Source organism: Anneissia japonica, unplaced genomic scaffold (genome assembly GCF_011630105.1).
Source record: "Anneissia japonica isolate Jap-2015-1 unplaced genomic scaffold, ASM1163010v1 scaffold288108_len519018_cov203, whole genome shotgun sequence".
In the NCBI taxonomy this organism is placed as follows: domain Eukaryota; kingdom Metazoa; phylum Echinodermata; class Crinoidea; order Comatulida; family Comatulidae; genus Anneissia; species Anneissia japonica.
This window is the reverse complement of record NW_022728501.1, coordinates 481,379-502,724: the sequence shown is the minus strand read 5'-3', so window position 1 is coordinate 502,724 and position 21,346 is coordinate 481,379. Positions and strand designations below refer to the sequence as shown.

The window sequence follows — 21,346 nt, the reverse complement described above, 5'->3', positions numbered from 1 at the left end:
AATTAAAACGGAACAGTAGAGAGTTTTAATTTTAAATAGTTTTGCATTATATGGCCGTTTGGTGTTTTATGGGTTTTTCCCATTTGCCTTTTAAAATTTATATATTGTTAAAGAATCTCTATTGAGATCCAGCGGGCCGCCAGTGATGCACGGTAGAGATTGCATCTTTAGATCTCCGATCTTGTTCACAAATTCACCAACTAGTGCTGTCTCATAAGGATTTCGTAGGACGCGTTAAGAATGACAAAATATTCTCTGTATCTACTGGAACCGAGCCACATAGCTTGTATTCCACTATTTGCATTCACACCTGGGCTGTGTATATATATTGCCTTGGTTTGGCTCTGTAATCATTAGTGGTCGTGGGACTAGTTTGGGCCCTACCTAAGCTGGTCGAACGTTTCGTTTGGGTCTATACCCTAGCTGCACTGATGAGGCCTGAAAGGCCGAAACGGATCCGTCTGCAGATATAGTTACGGATTAAAATAGTAATCAGAATTGAGTAGTTGACAAAGTACAAAATTCTAATTGATTACTAGCCTTTTTGAAGGTCTATAAAGCCTGCTTTCCATAAAATCGATACACGCGCAGCTCTCCGCCCACAGATTTCCGCCACACGGATTGGTCGGTTGCAATTTTATGGAAACTATGCTTAAAGAAGTTAGGAACAGTTATTTTCAATCTGTTAATTTGCAAGAAAAATATATGTTTATAGCTGATATAATTATATTGCTGATATATACAATAGTAATTTGATCTGTGAATCTTGTAAATAATTTAAATTTTATATTTTTTAATTTAATATATGTACATTTTGAGATGTTTGTTTATTGGTATTGGATAATTATTGTATTATGAAATTTAAATATCTAAATTTTAATTAATTGTAAATAATAATTTTGTTAGGTTATCTTTATTAGTGAATTCACAATTTTTAATTGTAATAATTATATTTTTATATCTTTCCATTTAATTGATTGTCTTTTCCATATTGTAGATATTGAATTTAAATTTGTAATTGATCTGTATTTTATTGTAATAATTTGGAATTATTGTATATTATAGTTAATATTTTTGTAATTTCATTGTATAATGTTGCCTATATTATATAGTATTTTATCATCATTTTATGTAAAGTGCATTGAACAGAAATCTGAAAATACGCTATATTATAAAAAAACATTATTATTATTATTATTATTATTATTTTCCAAAATAGTGAGTATACAGAGTGAAGAAATCAAAACAGCAGACAGCATATATTTAACTTATGTATTATCCTTTCAATTTCAGGATATATTTATAGATTGCCGTCATGAAGAAAGCAACAGTCTGTTAGAATGTGATATCGGCAACCCGTTACCTGCTAGGAAAACAGTAAATATTCCTTTATCAAATTCTAATGTTATTGAATTTTTGGGTTTGTTTTTCATGTTGTATAATTTTTAGTATTAAAAATATACAGTAATTGTTCAAATTTTTCAGTGATGTCACCATCATCAGCATGCATTGCTCTTATCTATTTCTTCTTTCTTTTTTACAGATAAACTTCATGTTATCGTTGTCTGTCGATGATTTGAAAGGTGATAGTGAAACGCTGTCTTTTGAGTTAGAGGTTGATAGGTTAGTGATTTATTGTGCAATTGTAAGAGAAATGCGTCAAAGTGTAACAACTACCATTACAAATTTACATGTAATATGTATACAAATACAAAGGCAGTAAAAGGCTAAAAATACTTGCTGTATAATATATTTTTTAAATAATGAAGTATATCTCATACAAGCAAACACTTTATACTAAACCTTAAAATTCAATATGCTTTCATGAAAAGCTAATCTAGAAAATGTATCAGTATTAGTCGACGTTCATTCGTTTGTGTGAATTCATAATCACATGATCTACACAGGTGTTAATGTAGTTTCCTTTAGCAAATAATCATGAATAGCAGATATTAGTTGCTGTTATGAGTTGACTGGAACAGTCGTAGCAGGGTCACCACATGCAGGTTAACAACATGACCAAATTTAATCAAACAATATGACAGGTAATTTACCAAAATTAGGTCGTAGAAAAATACTTTTCTATGGAAGAAAGATTTTAAGTTAGTACCATCATTTAACATTACAAATAACACATCTGGTGGAATATGATAAAACTTTTTAAATGTACAGTACTGTACTATTAATAATTTGTATTGGCTTCAACAGAATCTTCGAGGTAAGAACGTGGATAGCATACATTACATTTGTGAGCAGTTGTGACAAAATGAGTCTTGTGGTACGAAAAATGAGAAATGAGTTATTGATATATTTAGATAGATGAATATATAAGCTTTTTTTTGGTCTCTGAATCATGTTCCTGGGTTAAGTAGAACTGGAGTAAGATCATTTTAAATTCAGATGTCTAAAAGCATACTTAGGAGAAAATCACAAAGGTAAACAACTGATAAATTTTTTGTTGGTTTTTCCTATCAATTCTGAAAAAATAGCATTACAAAATGTGCCTCAAAAACATGAGTACCTCAACTTTGCTACTATGAAATATACGTATTAAACTTATAAAAATAGAAACCCAATTTTTGTCAAAATATCACTTCAGATATATTTTCTTGAATATATCAAATTGACCTGGCGTACCACAACTTATTTTGTCACCACAGCTCACATTTATTCCGGGTTACATTTTGACGTCACAATGATACACTGTAAATGTACATTTCACACAAGTATTGTATGATATCTATACATCATATAGTGTAATGTGATCAAATGTCTCTATCACTTTAGCCTTAACCAAGAGAATCAAACAACGTTAAATAACAATGTTGCGAACATTGCTGTCCAAGTCCAAGTGTCTGCAACAATTGAACTAAAGGGGTAAGTATGACAAGTCTCATGCATTTATGTAATGATTAAATTTTTGAACCCACATTAGTCTAATAAGTTTATTCCTCCATGGTTTGAATATATGAATATACAGACATATGCCTTATGTAAACTGAGATCTCCATCCCAGCGAATGTATACCGGATACTTCAGTTTCCCACTGTCAGTGGTACAACACTCTTTCTAGATCAAACAATTAAAAACGCTGAATTTAAACTCAACAAAACACACTTATCTATGAAGATCAATTAGTCCTCTTTCCACCTACTAACTTTTTTATCACAATTCAGCTAAGCTACACAACCTTAAGATATTAATTATTATTTAGCATATCTAATCCCGAGCAAGTGACATTTGACAAAGTCTTGCAAGAAGATGAGTCAGAAATCATAACAGAAGACGACGTTGGACCCATGGTTAGCCACACGTATGAGGTACGGAAGATGTTAGCATCTGGCAATTTAGAGGAAACCCTTAAAACGCCATTTTTGTAGGACAATAACATAATTTCTGACTAACATAACGTTGTGTTAATTTTATTTTCTAACAACCTATCAGCTTATTTAAATGGATTACATGGTATACTTCAGTGCCCCACCCGAACAATTTCCATTTTAACCTGGCCACTCTTTTTCCGGGGAACGTTTTCAACAGGCAATTTTTACTTTTACTCCATTCAGATTACCCTTACTCCATTCAGATTACCCTTAAATAAGGCTTACCATAAGTAGGCATAGGCCTAGCAGTAAATTGGAACCATGCAACGACAACTGTCCAGGGTTCTAAAAGAGCAACTGATCTCAACAGGCCCTACTGACTAGAAAGAATTGTTCTTAAAGAACCGCTCTTTTTAAGAATGTCTATTTGTGGTAGTAGAAACGGGACCCACAAAGAACAATTCTTTCTGACGCCCCAAAGAACAGTTCTTTGGCACGGTAACACCAAGGAACCGTTCTTCGTGGGATAGTTTTTAGCTGCAATATAAATGGCGGCCTAATTTGACCTAAGTTCCGAACTTAGCCAGTAGCTTTGCAGAGGCACTTAAATCAGTTTTGTATAGTAATTGTGTTCTAATCTTTTACATTATCATCGTTGTTTCAGGTGCATAACCATGGACCAAGTAAGGTGGGCGTGACAGAAATTGAAATCATGTGGCCACTGAAAACTTCAACAGGAGCGTACTTATTGTACTTAACAGAGGTAACAACTAACATGGGAGATGTTTGTACTGTGTCCGGTGGAGTTAATCCTAAGAATTTAACCACGGTAAACAGATGTTCCATTTAATGTTGTTACAGTACATTGTTTTATTATTTTTGATCTGTGATCACTTTCATGTTATTGTGATGATTTGAAAGATTTAACTACATATTACATAATAATAATAATAATAATGATAATAATAATTATCTAATTAATTTATTAATTACCTAATTAATTTATTTATATGTGGGTGTGTGTGTATAAGTATGTACTGTATGTGTGTATGTATATGTGTGTATTTATATATATATATATACATGGTGTAGGCTTATGTATATTGATATTATTTTGGGTTTTTAAAAAATTTGTTTGTGTATTTTTATAATTTTTATTTTTTCCCATTTTTAATCTTATAATCTAATTTAAATTCAATTTTTTCGTTTTGCAATAATAATTAAGTCTCATATTTAATTTCATCTGTTTTTCTTCCTAAGTATTATAAATTATTATTATATATTATATCATCAATTTTATATTGCTGTTTCTCTAAGGATGGATTAACTAGCTTGTGAGCTACAGCAATTTTACTTGCTTTTGTTAAAGTCAGGAATAAGGTGTAAAAATGGGCCCTTTTTCCCCCAGTTTTTAAATATTAAAAAATCTGTATCTCATTCACCGTTCCCCAGTTTTTCGTCAAACAACTTTTTTCTGTCTTAGAAAAATCAGTTCTACAACATATCAAAACTTTTTTTTCCTCTGGAGCCTGACTTTAATCCTTGCCTCCTTAGATTTACAGTTTTATTTTGTATTGTGAACTTTGTGGGTTTTTTTTTTTTTTTTGGTTTTTGTTTTTTTTTACTGTATGTGCAAATTGTATTGTGATTTTAATAAAAGGCTAAATAAAGAATGAATGAATGTATGAATGAATAATAATAATAATAATAATAATAATGAAATATTGAATATTGACCATTATTGCTATATTCGACGAATGTGATTTTGAATTTTGGATAAATCTTAAAATTTGTCTTTGATGTATTTCTAGATTGCATCATATTCTGCAAATAATGCCGCTAACAGAAACACTAGGGAAGTTTCTTTGGAAGTGTCGGAACCGATTGTGTCCCCTAGTGTCATACCCAGTGTCAATGCAATAGGAGATTGCTCTTCTGGAGGGTGTGTGAATGTCACGTGTGTAGTCAATACAATTGTTGGAAGAACAAGTTTTATCGTAACATTAAAATCTAGGTTGTGGGTGAATACATTGTTAAAGGTAAATTAAAATCTTTGATTTAAAAAAATTGAATATAATTTCCCTTTTTATTTTTTCATTTTATATTAATTTTTTTAACTGGGCCAGCTCTCCTTTTGTCCTTAAGCCTGCCCCTGTTTCACTTCATTTTAAAAGACATTTGTAGAAACTATTAAAAAGGCCTGTTATTTTATTTTTTTCTTGTTATGGGGTTGGAATAAGGCAAGTGTATTTTTTCATATGAGGGCTTGCGTAACTGTTTTTATCCTTTTATGAACTTCATGGTCATTATATGATTATTATAATGTTCTATTTATTAAAATTAGATACTGCATTATTTTATTATTATTGATGTTGATTTTATTGTTATTAATGATGTCCATGCAATTGATTATATATCAAATCTGTTTTACCCAGAATGATATAAAAGAAACATTCGCCAGATCGTATGGTTCATCACGTGTAATCAACATGCCATACCTAATATCACCGAATGTTAAGAGACAAGATTCATTAGAAGTAAGTGTAAAACATGACTCATAAAAAGTAACTACTGTAACTCTTTATAAAGGGCAGATGTGTTCCCTACTGTACTGTTATCCAGGCTTGCACTGTAGTTTGGCTGGAGCCCAGCCCCATCTTCCAACTAGGAGCAATGCAACTTTCAAGGAGTGTCAATCAGAACTGACCATCAAAACATGTTATTTCATAGCCAACTGCAGTGGTGGATTTTGGGGGGAAGGTGGCCAGTGGGGGTTTTTCTGAGCCAGCCTTATTTCTGGGCGTCTCAAAAACAAAAATTTCATTTCGTGGGGAGTGTTGTCTCTCTATCAACCCCCTTTGGTCCATGGTGTCTGCAACTTCACTTACAGTACATCACAGAATTTTATGATTTTCTCTACAGCATGCAGCATCTTGAATTTGTTTGCTTGTTTTGCAGATAACTACATATATCAACCCAGCCATTCCTACAGTAGAAGTTGGGACAGTCGAGATCTGGATAATAATTGTATCTATCATATGCGGTCTGTTGCTTCTGCTACTGCTTGCAGCTGTCCTTTATAAAGTAAGTTACTGACACCACAGGGCATTACTTTAAAATCATGAGAAAATGCTGATTGCAAAACATTTTATTTCAGACAAGCATAATATGGACTAAAATAATAAAAATACAGTAGTAGTACCAAGTAACTATTCTTTTTTCCTGTTTATTCCAGGTCGGCTTCTTTAAAAGGAAAACGATACAAACAGAGGAAAGTAACGGAACAGCAGAAGCAGATGGAGCTAAAAATGGCGCTTTTGATGAATGAACTTCATTCTAGTTGCCACAATACCAGTTATTTTGCGCAAGGTACTAGCATTCTGTGGAGCCCATGACAGAAATAGAAAAAAATCAATTAAAAACACATTTGTTGTACCGGGTGAAAATGTCAGTAATTTTTTCCTATGGGTTCACTATGCAGTAAAAATACAACAAACAAATTTAAATAAGGGTGCCTAATCGCTGTGGTTGAAATTACTGTAGATAGTACATTTTGGCAAGAAAATAGCAATCATTTAAATATGCTTTGATGAGCTAAGAATTGCATACTTAGTGTGTTATAAGTGTTATATTACTGTATTTGCTCTTGATTGAAAATTTAAAAAAAAATATTGTTTTTCAAATGGTTAGATTAGATATTGTGGACCAAAATCCAAAGTTGTAGTGATAGAATGTTGCATTTTGTTAATTATGTACAGAATTTTTTTTTTTTATTGAGAATCCATCGATTGTCTAATTTGTAATACAGTATTATTAGTGATGATGATGATGATGATGATGATGGTGGCGATGAACTGATGGTAATAATCATGATGACAGTAATGACCAACAGGATAATTAACATACACTACGGGTGGGGGGGGGGCATCATTATTATTATTTCATAGACTACACAGCATTCTCTTCTACTGTGGAAAAGAGCACACAAATAAATTGCATTTGTGTTGGTAGTTTATGGGTGCTATACATGGATTAACTGGATTAACTGATTTATGCCAGTTAACTTTTAAAAGAACTTACCTAAAAAATAATGGAATCGTCCCACCAGACAGCCGATCTATGCATTATGACAATGATTTCCAGAAATGTATTTACAAAATAAATGATGATTATTGTCCTGTTCTCCTGTATACGTTTTATACTTATGAGTGGATTCAGTGGCGAGTTCAAATGTGGGGTGGGGGTGGTGTACCTCCTAAATTTTTCTAAATTATAAAAGAAAATGGAGAAAAAAGGAAATTGTAGTGTTATTGAATTTAAGTCTGAGTGTGTCACTTCCGGTTCCGGCAATCTAGAGTTGCCAAAATCATAAATTTTCTTACCTCAGCCCCAACCATGGTGGGGCTGAGGTGAAAGTCCCTACCTGGGGGCCCCTTCTATTTTGAATTCCTGGACTATGACACAATTAACAGCTTGTTTCATTATAAACGCTCATTTCATCACATATTACCTTCAAATCCATGATAGTATTAAAATAAAGTGTGTTGATGTGCCACCAAGAGGTGCAGGGAAAGGAACTTAATTGTTTTTCAATAGTTGATAGACCTCATCTCTTCCATTGGTGAATCCACAACAACTGGAACTGATTGAAGAAATGATGTACCAGTTATACTTTTGGAGCTAATACTAAAATTATTATTAAGTATTTTTTAGAGCATTTTTAGAAACCAAATGCCAGCAAAGCGACCATTTAGAAGGTGCTTGTTTTGAAAATGAAAGTGTTGTGTGTGCGATTTTTAATAGCTTTAATGTTTTGTTCTGTTGGTAACATTAATGACACTGGCAATGGAGTTTTTAAAAAAGAAAATACAACTCATTTTAAGTATATTGTTATCTTTTGCATACAAATTTTGAAAAATGGATGAACAGTAAAATGAACTCAAACAAACTCATGTCACATCAGTTTTCTTTATTAGTCATTTACAAACAAGTGTCCATGATTTTACCTTCATTCTTTTACACTGGAAGTATGTTATTTCATCTTTAAAATCTCTCTTAACATAGCATATTTCCTTTGAACAGGTTACCACCAATGATAGTGAATGTTGGTTGAGGTGCTTGCTTTCTAATTCCAAGGTTCGGGGGTTCAAATCCTGTCATTTCATTTCATTTCGGATCTGGTGTGAATGCAGGTTTAGCCTATACGTAGTGTGTATAGCATCTAGTGCTTATTAATTGTTTTGTCAACCTATGACCTGCACAGTGATATATTATTCGTTCTTAGCAATCCTGGGCTTATGTTCCTAAATAAATAAATAAAATAAAAATATTGACCTGAACATACATCTCTGGTTATGACACTTGAACACCATTGGTCATAACCTTTCAACCTACATCATTGGAGATGGTGTATTTCTCTGGCTAGTCTCCTCATCCTTTTCTCTCTTATGTTTATGTTTGTGTTTGTTTTTCTTCTTTTTCTTTTTGTGTAATTTATCACTGTTGAGTGAGTCCCTGGAGGCTGAATGGCTCAATTGTGGTGTCAGCTCACGGTCTGTAAAGGCTGGGAATGAAACCCTGTCTGAATCACCTAGGGAGAACAAAAAACAGTATTTTTATTAATTTTGAATACACTATAAACATTCTTGGTGAAAACACTCATTATATATATACTGCTACAAAAACATAAAGAATATATATAAAGGAATATATTTAGAACTTTTTCAATTTTCTATGGAGACTTGAACTTGGGTCCCTTGCTAATTGATAGTCAGTTTTTATTACTTTAAAGTAGTGTCATAATAATTTTGACCTCCTTACCTATAACTGGTGAAAGGTCCATTTCCTGTTTGATGGATCCACCTGGAGTTGGTGGGGAAGCAATATCAGAGATGTTACCACCAGGAGTGGGAGGACGCACCTCATCGTCTACATGGTCCTCTATTATATCATCATGGTGACCAAGTGTGTCAATATGTAAAGGTTCCTTCAACTCTGACTTTATTTGTTTAGTTGAAACATCCTGAAAACAAAAACCAGATAATCAAGCAAAAATTAATATTAAACGATAATAATTTTAGAACCTTTGTCACTAAAAGCTAGCCCACATGAAATTTATGTGCTTTTACAAAATTGATTTTAAACCCCTAGATTTTTTGGGGGTTTTCTCCAGTAATAATTGTATCTATATTTACATCACTTTTCCAAGTTACTGTTTATATTAAACTTGAACAATTCTTGAGAAATAAGTGTAGGGAAATGTAAACACCAATGCAATGTTGTCCTAACCCCTGAAAACTGAATATATTAATATCTTCATCCTGGTAACTCACATAGTCCCATCCACCTGGTAATATGCACAGTAAGACAGTATAAAAGCAATACATTAAGGGATCTACTGTACCTTTACTTCAGCTGAGATTCCACTGGTCTTGGATAACTTCTTAATGGCAGGAGACAGGTTTTCGGGTTTCCTCTTACGTGTATCGTTGGAGACAGTTTCTGTAATATCCTAAACAAAACAAAAAACAATACATGATTGTGTAGTGTAAAAATAGACACAATACCAGTAGCACTAGTATTCATATTTTTTTCTATAATTATTTTCTACCTAATTCTTAAAACAATATTTGTTTCAACAATAATTATTGGGAAATTAACTATCTGCCCTTTACGTTACTTTGATGTCAACCAAAATTTACTTACCATTGGATATGGATTTGCAGTATTATCTTCTTTAACTAATAAGGGGTTCAGTAATGTCTTCTTCTCTCGTAAATTCAGAACCATTCCCAGCTGAGAATTTTTAAACACAATAACGTTCATCTGCATTATTATCAATGTAATTAACAGTATCATCATTAAAACCATTTTTACTGATGTCATCATTAGCATCTTCATCAACATCTTCATCAATGTTATCACCATCATTATCACTGACACCATTCATCAATGTCATCATCATCGTCAACGTGTTGGGCTGTACATACCTCAGGAATTGGAAGGAAAGATGGTCTATTGCGGCCAAACAGGGTGTAGTAGAAATCAACAGCGTCACAGCGCAACCGAGAATCATGGGAAGTTCCAGAACTAAAGAATGGATAAAAATTAATGAGCTTTGCATTGTTACCCATGGAAAATATATCATTTATCATTGACTTTCTGGTAGCTAATGAAGCAGCCAAAATATAATTATATACAGTATAAAAAAAAATTCACTATACTGCTGTAGGGAGATGTTTCAGTAGGGTGGGGTATGTAACACTATCTTGGTAAGTTGTTTGATGCTTACTTCATAAGCGCCCATATCCTTTCCACAAGAGGTTCATTACACAATGGTGACGAGTCCTTCTGTTTGAACGGGGGGTTCTTAATCAGCATTCGTAATACTTTATGTCTGAAATAAGTAAATATTTGTGCACTTCATAATTATTCTGCTCACTTTGATCAAAGACTAATAGAAGCATAAAATACAATATCAGCATTTGTATATCTAATACACGATATAAATTAAAGATATTTAATGTAATAGGAACATAAGAAAATAAGCGAGGGGGAACAAGCATGAATATCATTTCTACCAGCCAATCTGGCAAGAGCCAATCGGCAGGCAACTTGGCAAAAAAACAAACAAAAAGGCATCTTTGTTATTTGCCAAACCAGTGTCTAAAAGGTCACCATTTTCAACATTATGCTCAATGTCTATAATTGTCATCATTGGCTTACTGCACTGCTTGGAAGACTAATAGATTGGTGATCATCCAATATTGACCATAGAAACATTTCAATTTCAAACTGCAGAAGGAATGTATTGTATATTCTTACCTTACATATGGCACAGGATCTTGCTCAACGATGTCCAATAACCAAGAAAATACATCAGCACCATAATTATTAACACCCTCCACTTGAAAATAAACAAGAAAACAAAAATAAAAAAAATATTCACACTGTAATTATTCAAGATTTACACTTCATAAAAAAAAAGGCCTTGGCCTCTCGTTCAAGTAATACGGACCTACCTTTAACATAATCAACAAGAGCCTTTAAGGCTGCGACTCTTATCTCAAGGAAATGGCCGTACTGCGCGTAGGTCTGGAACAATGTGGGGTCACTAGGTATGTGGCTGTTCTTCTGCAGCATCCTGATGGCATTCAGACAACTGATGGAGATAGTGTGGTGGTAACATGGCAACATCTTCTCTAGATTCAGACATCTGGTGACTTCTTCTAGCACCAACTGTGGATGTGTAATAGAAATTAAGACAGCAGAAAAAAATGAGGAGAGAAGTGTATATTCTAACTAAACTGAGATGGATACATATGATAAAATATTGAGCTGACATTGCTATCTTTAGGAAGGAAGAAATGGAAGCAGATAACTGATATCAAGACTCATGAAAGGATGAAGGCATTGTACTCCAGAATGAATGTTGTGCTAATATGAAAAATGGATTTGCTGACTTGCATATTTAATGTAAATGAAAATGGAAATTGACTTGTATAGCGCCTTTACACAATTGCACATCGTTTTAAAACTAAAACATCAGTTCAATTTGATAAAACAATCTAATAGCAATAATACCGGTCCTATAATTTTAGTTTTAATTTTGATCTGCTGGCTAGAAAGGATGAAGGCACTATATGAAACTTCATGAATCTTGTGCTTATAATATGAAGAATGGAACTGCTGAATTGCATATTTAAGTGATAAAACATTTTAATAACATTAATAAAAGTCCTATACTTTTAGTTAAAATTTGGTTTATTATACCTTTGTTTCAGGGGAGAGGTGCTCCACACTTGTAGTCACCATGGCAACAGCTGGTGTTATAGTTTCTGTTAGTGCATCAATTAAGGCAGCAATATAATAATTATCTGAGTACTAAAACCAAAAAAAAACCAGTATTAATTTAATACAAATTTAACATTAGAGGTTACTTTTTGATACATAATAATCTTTATATTAATGTTATATAATTATAATTATATAATTTAGATGAAAGTTGTAAAGAAATCAGGTAAGGATAAATGCTTGTAGAAGTAACAATACAAGAATTTATACTGTAGATGTGTTTTCAAAATACTGTAGAATCTACATCTATCTATCTACATGCTTACTCTATTGGTCCTGTTGTCGTTGTACTTGATAAGATCTGTGAGAAAACTGAGAGTTTCCTTTGGACATACACGATGAGCATCCCGGATGTAGGCTAATGACATTGGCAAGGCCTAGTAATGAAAATAAAGTAAGACATTATTACAAGACTAAAACAACAATTCATATACAGTAGGTAGCAGTAACTAGATAAATAAATGACTGACACATAAGTTCATTTTGGTAGCAATGAATGGATGGATTATGGATGGACAGATGGGCAGAAACAAACATACTGATCTATCAATATATGAAGAGGTCAATCAATTAAAAGTTGAATAGATACTTTTAAGTAAATACCTTTTGTAAAAAGTACTCTTGAAAATTGGAAAAATCATTCTGCTTGATGATTTGCCTGCAATTATATGCTCCGAAAAGGTCATAGAAAATCTCCATGAGGGCAGAGCTGCCATTAAACGAGGCAAACAGTTCATTTGCAACCTGAATTGAAAGAGAAAATAGATGATTTATTATTCACTGATCAAATGTCATGTTAATATTAGCTCCAAAATACAGGAGAGCAACAAGGCACTTTCATTATTTTTATTAGGAATATGTTTAATTAGCTATAATCTTTATGATTAATATAATCGCAAGGTACTTTATCTGCATGTCTTTCTTCAATTAGGAGTATAAATGGCATCTGATAGTATGTGATTGTTTTAGGAGAATGTCTAAGGCCTGTAGGAGCTTTTAAATACAAAATGATGTGGAGAGGGAGACAGTGCAATGTTCAGGTGATTTCAGTTGTGTATGACAGCACACAAATTTTGCTTGTGAAATTTATATTTTACATTTTCATGAAATGAGATTAATAAGTAGTGTGACCTGCCTGAAGTAATGCTCATGAGAACTGAGTACTACCACTGTTTATAATGACATTTGATGATGGTGATGATATAATCATGATTATCATGGTTATGGCGATAAGGATTTCATAATGTGTTCCTAAAATAAACCCACGTTAACAATGGTCATGGTCATGTCAATAATAATAATAATAATTATTAATAATAATAATAATGTTACACTTGTATAGCGCATAATGCCAGACAAAGCTTCTATGCACTTCACATCATAAAAATAATAAATAAATAAAATAAAATAAATAAATTTAAAACAAAAAGCAAAAAAGAAATAAAGGCACAACAAAAGAAAATGCAGAATCTCTGAGATGACACCGTCCGCCACCCTACTAGCGCAATCCCGGACTCCTACCTTTGCAGCTCGAGCAAAGGAACAGGATACAGATTTGCCCTGCCAACGATGATGATGATGTTGAAGCCAACTCTTTACTTACCTTTGATAAGCCCTCTGCAGCTTCAACTCTGACCTTGTAAAAGGCTGTTTTGTCTTTAATGATGCTACCCAAAGTCTGAATAGTCTCTGTACTAGGAAACCTTTGTAGAGCTGTGATGGCCTAAAAAATATAAATAGTAGTAAAAGGCCGGTATTAGTTCAGTTGTACAGTAGTAACTTAACATATACACCAAATGTATTACGATTAATTGTGATTAATATAATTATATGTTTACACAACAATTCTCTATAAAACATGTTCATTATCTGCAGAACATTCTTACTGACTTATAAATAATTTAATATAAATTATAAACATGGGACATTAGGTAAAAAAAATATCTTACCTCTAATTGTGCAGCAATATCTCGTTCAAACTTCAGCTGGTACTGCCACTGGAAATCAGGCTGGTCAAAGCTTACCTGACGTAGTAAGGTCATCTCTGTGTCAATCCTTATCCATAACACAGGTGAATCAGCACTGTGTGCCAAGGAGATAGAGAAATTAAAACAGTGAATTAGAAGGTGACTTAATAATTAATTAAAGTTCTGTCCATACTATCAAATTCTCTTTGCCAAAAAACTGTTGTATGCCCATATATAGTCATGATGCACCTATATATGGTCACAATGTGATGTCATCACAACCATATTCAGGCATGTCACATGGTTTTGTCAAATAAAATTTTATAGTTTGGTCAGGGCTTTTAAAAAATAGCTACTTTATGATAAACCATGCAATAAATAACTCCAAGCTGACTTACTCCATTGCACTCAAGTCCATGTCTACTTCTTCTCCATTCAACAATGGTATCTTTTTCTTCTTATGTCTGTTGAAAAAGTAAATTATTTAAGATAAATGCTATAAATTTTTATAATCAACTGTATGATTATTTGTGCTGGTTCTTATGGAGATGGTATCCTTAGCAACATAACTTACCTTCTACTCTTTGAGTGACATGTGATTTCACCTTTGACCAGGTTGTCCTCAACTTGCAGAGTGTGTTCAAAGGATCCATCCAGTTCCTGTATTGTCACTTTCAGGGGACCCTGGATAAATACAGAATCCACATGCCATTTTAATTGCCCTTCTAGCACAAATTTGGCATTCTCTAACTTTGACGACTTAATAATATCATATACTGTAATAACATACATTATCAGTAGGATGTTGAAAAATTGGTGATAAAAATATTTTTTTAATTCAAAATTTCAATTGAAATAAAAAAAATATATTTAAATAGTAAAAATCTAAATATTAAATTGACTACTTTGTTCTATTTAGCTAAACACAGACTGTATATCTTAAATGAAGCTTCTCCCAAGTACAATTTGCATAAGTCTGCTGCAATCAACTCACCACATATTTGAACACACCTCTCCTGCTTGGGTCCTGCCTAATCTCAAGTTCTACGATGTTGCGCTTACGGTTGAATATGAAGTTGCCATGGAAACGAACTATACCACCTTGAGTCACCCACTGTTCAATGAATGTGGTGAGATCCTTACCAGACACGTTTGACAGTGCTTTGAGAAACTGAAAAGAAAAACATAAAATAAATAATAATAAAACTACTTTACTATTACGACTTTAAAATGTAACAGTGGGAGCGGTCAGTCAGAAGTCCAAATCCGTTGCTATGCAATTTGTTTGTGTCCTTGAGCAAGGCACATTACCTATGGTTGTCTCTCTCCACATGCAATTATAAAGTGGGTACCTGGTTAAATTACACTGTGCTGATTACTAGTTGAACGTGGTAATCATCAGAAGCCTTGACATGAAAAGCTATTCAACTTATTATAACAATTAAATGACATATAAAGAAGCATCTTACCCCTGGTGTTGATAAGAGTAGGTTGTACCATGCATTTGCCAAGAAGAACTTCTGCTGTGCTGCTGCAGAGGCTAGAGACAGCAACTTGTTAAACACCTGTTTGTAGAATATCACAGAAAAACACTGTCAATGGTAAATAGCTGGTATTGACCCAACAACCAGGAGTAATAAGAACAACATCGCCAGCACCTTGTATCCATTGGCAAAAGGTACGGCATAAATCCCTATATTATTATCATTATTTGTGATACAATAGTGTGTGTATTTTTGTGGAGAGCACACAATTTTTTTTTGCATTATACACCTTAAAATTAACATTTTAGTAATTCTGTCAATAAATCATAAACTTGATCTTGTATCATTTCAAAATTCTTAAATAAATTGTTGTTTCATGATCCCTAAAGCCCTGTCCAGAATATCAAAAAAAGTGTTGTATGCCCATATATAGTCATAATGTGCCTATATATGGTCATGATGTGCCTATATATGATGATTGATATGTGCCTATATATTGATGATGTAACAACATCATGACCAAATTTTGATATGTCACATATTTTTGTCAAATCAAATTGATAGTCTAGACAGGACTTACAAAACAAAAACACTGACAACTATTTCTGTACCTGCAGCAATAGCTCCTGGCCAATTCTTAGCTCAATCAACCTCATTATCAAATGAGATTTTGTAGCTAACATTTTCGCATACTGCCAAGAAACGGTGTGTGAGTGATTACGAGGGAAGTGCAGATGGCTGGATGAATCAACTTTGGTCGGAGTTAACGGCTCAGGGCACAGGGTCAAACCCCCTATATCCTGCTCATACACACACAACTCTTTCAATTCCTATGATAATAGAAAGATAATTAACAGTTTGCACTCGTTAATTTACAACTTAAATATTATATCAAAAATGAGTTAATTTACATCAATCATCAATGATGTTGGTAATCTTTAATATTCTCCCAATTAAAACATTATGTAATAAATGTCAGGTTAAAGTATTACCTTATAAATAATACTCCTATATTCATTCATACCAAACACTTTCTTAAGATAGAGTCCACACAAGTATTTTGAAATTCCCCTGACAAGCCAAGCATCGTTCCATGATTGCATGTTGATAAAACACGTGAAAAACTGCTCAGCTAGCGCTTGGGCCAAGATCTTGCGAGTTAGAAACGTCTGGTCAATGATGCGCCGTGTGTGGAGGAGGTTAGTGCTATATCACAAAGATAAAAAATTGGATTTTTAGTAAAAAAAAAAAAAAAAAAAACCAATGAGAAAGTGCACTAATCTGGAATTTATATCTTTCAAAAGTGGCAGTCCCACATGTCTATATAATGTGATTATTTATAGCCATCACAAGGCTGAAATGTTTAGGTTGTTTTTATTTTTAACAGACATAAAAAAAATTAAAGTTGGCTCACATAAATTACTATGTGAAAACACTGTACTAAAACGTTCTTGTAGTAATTTTGAAAAAAATCACTGTTATATTAAATTCAGCTATTTCAATCATAATATCAGTTGTTGTATTAATCAGAGTGACCTTACTTGAAAATAGTCATGGTTGAGTATGTATCAGCCTGGACAAATGCTTCATCAACGAAGACTTGTTTGTAGCATGAGAACGGATACCGTGAACTTAGGTTCTCCTCAAAAAATTCAAAAACCTGAATGAAAAGAAATGAATTACAGCAAAGAAGCAAGGACCATTTCACAGCATTGTATAGCAGCACTAATGTATTACTTAAATGGACCACTCAAATAAAAAAGACACTAATACTCAAATATATACAGCACACTTAAAATTCAAAATAAAAGCACTGCTCAAAATACAAACAGTACCAATCACATACAGTAAGATTTATTACCAGACCACCCAAATATATACATAGTACATCAACACCACTTAGCAACATAATCATACAAAAAAGTACAGAAATGACTCATTAATAACAGAACTAAACTGCAGCACACATCAAAAGCACACTTGCAGCTATAAACACAATATATTCAAATAATATAATAGCCCCAATAGTTGAAAAATTCATCCAGTTTGTTATTGTTTCACACACCACTTAAAACAGTACCACGTTTTGAATATAAAACACAGTAGCAACACTCTCTACCAGCTCAAAGGAAAACAAATACATGATTGATGCTTACCTCATGAATAAAATCTGTTGAATGCTCAAGTATTGGTTTCAGTTTCGGAAGGCAAAAATGTGTGACCTCTGGCATATAAGGATCAACAAGTATTTCAAAAGGCCTGGGGAATAAAAAAAAAAATCATTAGGATTATAACAACAATAACCACCATAATTTGAATACTGGGCCTTTCATCAAACAGTTATATAATATCATACATTACATACCCCACTGCCACCGCTATATTGGGTGCTGCAGTCGGAATTGTCAACACGTAATGAAATGTTTTCTTGCGCATATCCGGTGTATAGACTGTCTCATACAGATCACCACACGACACTGCCACCATTGAGGCGTCTACGGTGAACTCCAGCTTCCAGGTACACGGTTCCGAGTAGGAATCAATGCAGGGGAACCACAGGCGTGATGAATGCTCATACGCATATGTGAAGAGATGTGCTCCACGCTGCAATGCATAAAAATAGAGTATGATAAATACATCATCTCTTTTTATTTTAGTTGTTTTTGTGTCTTGTGTTTGGAGTGAATTTTGAGTTGTCATATTTATAAGCAAGTAACACCTTTGCTTTTAATTCTTGTAACCTGCTCTTCTGTATTGGTAGCTGTTACCTATCCAGTTATTTTTGTTGTCAGCATGAAAAATGGCTTTGGAAGTAAACATACTCAAATGATTGATTGATTGATTGAGCATAGCAAAATATTTTATATTGGATCCATTCAAACTATCAAGGTAAATTTTAAATTCCACATAACATATTAATTGTGTTAAAAGGAATGAAACAAAATGGAGTATATAATATCCACCCATCCCTGCAACATTCTGAGATATTTATAGGAAGAGTAAGCACTTACTTCATCCATTGTTCCTTCAGTTTCTGGTACAACAAAGTGTAAGCCACCTTGGGGGCGCTCTAAGGAAAACTCAATGCTGATCCGTAAAGGTTTTTGCTCTGAAAAACATTTGTATATTTTTAATTTCTCATAGATATTCCTTACTAGTAATTAATAAATTAATATTGATAAAATCATGAAATATAATAAAAATGGAGAAATATTATGTTATGAATATCCCTAATCTACTTCAAATTCAAATACTAACAAACCTGAAAGAAGGTGGGATGCTCCATGAGGTATTTTGATGGTCAACTCCCCATTATTCTTGTCCGTGTCAACTGAACTAACCGCATCATAGTGGCAACCAGAAAAGAAGTTCAAATTACGCCTAGAAAAAAAATTTTACAATTTTTTTTTATCGTAGAAAGTTAATAATATCGGTAATACTATAAAATAATAAACGTACTTTCAGGTTTTATTATTTCAAAACAAATCTAAGTATTATTTTGGTTTGTGCTGGTGGTAATGATGATGATGATAATACTTATGATGATGGTACTGTAATAATAATAAAAATAGTGATGATGATGATGATGATGATGATGTACTTATGATGATGATGGTAGTACTAATAATAGTAAATAATGATGATTCCACCATTTACAGCAACAAAATTGACAAAGGTCAAAGGTTAATTGTCGATATGGTATCTCATTTTGTGTGTGTAAATGTATGTAAACCATGAAGTGAAACTTACTGCCTTGAGTCAGATTGGCAGATCTCCAAGGTCGGGTCATTGTACATAAACGATGCTTCCCAATAATCATTTATACAAACTCTGTAAACTCCTGGTAGTTACTCTTAAGTTAGGGATTCAAATTTTATATTTTTAAACAGGATAACGTTGTCACTAAACAACAGGCACAGAAGACTGTCCTACATGTTTTTTCAAATATTCATATATTATATATATTCATTATTACCCAAATTAAACTAGATTTTTAAAAATACTATGTCTACATTATATTGTTACTGTATATTCAATCAAAATATAATTAAAACACTATTCTTTTATTCCCACTAAAAGTTAATCAAATAGAAGATTTGATTTTTTTGCAAAGGATACGACATTGTTTGCTGTTTATCTTGATTTTGTTTAAGCTTGGTTTAATAGGAACAACATGAAGCTCTGTGTACCCCTGAAAAATCAAGAGAAATTAATAATTTCACAAAATTGTATCATTATCTATCTCAAAGACAAAACATACATCTACAAAATAGACAGTTCCTCCAAGATAGTGGCTGTTCACGAAATTAACAACTAGACTGAAATCCAAGTTTCAATAGCAAACCTTCATTCAGATGAGATGTTTCAGCTGTTGGTCCTGTGTGCAATATGGTCTATCATCTTAAAGAATGTTACACTCTTTGGAAAAGGTTGGGAAATTGTCTCCCGGCCTACTGCCCAAATTACCACCAGAAGGACAACGATGGAAATAAGCCTTTAGACTTTCGTGGGTTAACCATGGTGTGTTTCATTCCAAAGAAATCCAATCCAATCAATGCATTAATTAATCCGCACATTAGTGTATTACATTTTATCAACGGCTATTGATGATTTTAATAGCAATCTCAAAGTTGTTTTGGATGGATCAGTAAAATAAATATCTTTTCAATAAATTACAATTTTTTTTTATTCAATACTTACTATGATTGATTTTCTTTGAAAGTTAAATCCAGTGATACATAGAATCTGGTGACTCGTGCATACAAAAAGAAAAAACAATTACTGGTAATTAATTTTAATAACAGAAGCTGAACTGAAAGCCCTATAAATCATCAAGCTTATTATTAATCCCTGAAGCTTATATATGTATTAACAGGCCTAAAATTTGAATAATTTTATTAAAATAATTTGGATAATCTTACCACAGAGTATAGTCAACAACGGTTTAGGCCTAGCTCCCTTGTAAATTACTTTGAATACTTTCTACCAATCAAGATGCAACACAAACCCAACAAAAATTTTTTACAGTATAACAGAACGACACTGATATCTAACAAAGAATCACATTTGACTATCGAGTCACGTGACCTGAACCGCTAATGTTGTAACTCTCTATACCTCAGCCGGGAAAATTATACCTCTCCATGTGGTGAATCACTGCGTGAAAAGGTGATGTTGGCATACACTGGTAACCATCTATTATCTTGGAACCGCAGATACAAGGGTATATCCGGCATGCAATATTCTTTAGTGAATACTAGGCCTAGGGCCTAGACTAGTGCTAAGCCACATCCTACTTTCATGAAATATGAAGTGAAATAAATGTTTATGACTATCGAACGCTTCCTAGGCCTAGGGCCAGGGGCTATTCGAGGCCGATTTATGCCGCCGTCAGTAGTCCATCTGCTCTAGCTAGGCCTAGCCTAGGCTAGAAGGACGGGTAGGCCTAACTAACTTAGTGGTTTATACGCTTAAACAAAGAATAAATACAGAAAACGTTACACAAAATAAATACTTATAATCTGAAATCTCTTGGTGACTCGAATCTATCGAATTTTTTGCTACTTTTTGACATGGTTGACGTAAAAAATGAGAATAAACCTATTAGTACTTTAGAACACTACAATTTGGCCAATGCGGCCGACATGTTTTTCTTGTAAACTGTTTTGAAAGGTTAGCGCCATCAATGTGCAACTAAATTGTAGCCTCTTCAATGTCG

At 33.1% G+C, this 21,346-nt stretch overlaps 2 protein-coding genes across 2 annotated transcripts in view; one reads left to right on the top strand and one right to left on the bottom strand.

The window, feature by feature from the left end:
- Positions 1-7,456, top strand: part of LOC117114203 (integrin alpha-8-like) — a gene marked incomplete at its 5' end in the record, with an annotated part of 22,081 nt that extends 14,625 nt beyond the window's left edge. Inside the window, 9 exons of the mRNA XM_033257796.1 lie at positions 1,294-1,377; positions 1,544-1,623; positions 2,788-2,877; positions 3,215-3,320; positions 3,988-4,152; positions 5,135-5,362; positions 5,759-5,860; positions 6,282-6,407; positions 6,559-7,456. Coding sequence (XP_033113687.1) covers positions 1,294-1,377; positions 1,544-1,623; positions 2,788-2,877; positions 3,215-3,320; positions 3,988-4,152; positions 5,135-5,362; positions 5,759-5,860; positions 6,282-6,407; positions 6,559-6,651 — 1,074 coding nt within the window. The remainder of the gene's footprint in view (positions 1-1,293; positions 1,378-1,543; positions 1,624-2,787; positions 2,878-3,214; positions 3,321-3,987; positions 4,153-5,134; positions 5,363-5,758; positions 5,861-6,281; positions 6,408-6,558) is intronic.
- An 821-nt stretch (positions 7,457-8,277) lies between these two features.
- LOC117114187 (transcription initiation factor TFIID subunit 2-like) lies at positions 8,278-21,297 on the bottom strand. The gene is made up of 28 exons (XM_033257764.1): positions 21,147-21,297; positions 20,329-20,383; positions 19,747-19,819; positions 19,378-19,468; positions 18,890-19,008; positions 18,639-18,736; positions 17,993-18,231; positions 17,784-17,886; positions 17,169-17,287; positions 16,620-16,833; positions 16,239-16,457; positions 15,613-15,708; positions 15,138-15,314; positions 14,718-14,827; positions 14,542-14,607; positions 14,126-14,258; positions 13,780-13,899; positions 12,780-12,920; positions 12,443-12,553; positions 12,096-12,206; positions 11,345-11,561; positions 11,148-11,229; positions 10,615-10,719; positions 10,313-10,412; positions 10,029-10,118; positions 9,727-9,834; positions 9,144-9,345; positions 8,278-8,913 (listed from the first exon to the last, which is right to left on the bottom strand). Exons 1-28 carry the CDS (start codon positions 21,200-21,202, stop codon positions 8,714-8,716), a joined length of 3,555 nt encoding a protein of 1,184 aa, XP_033113655.1. The 5' UTR covers positions 21,203-21,297; the 3' UTR covers positions 8,278-8,713.
- Positions 21,298-21,346: the final 49 nt, after the last annotated feature.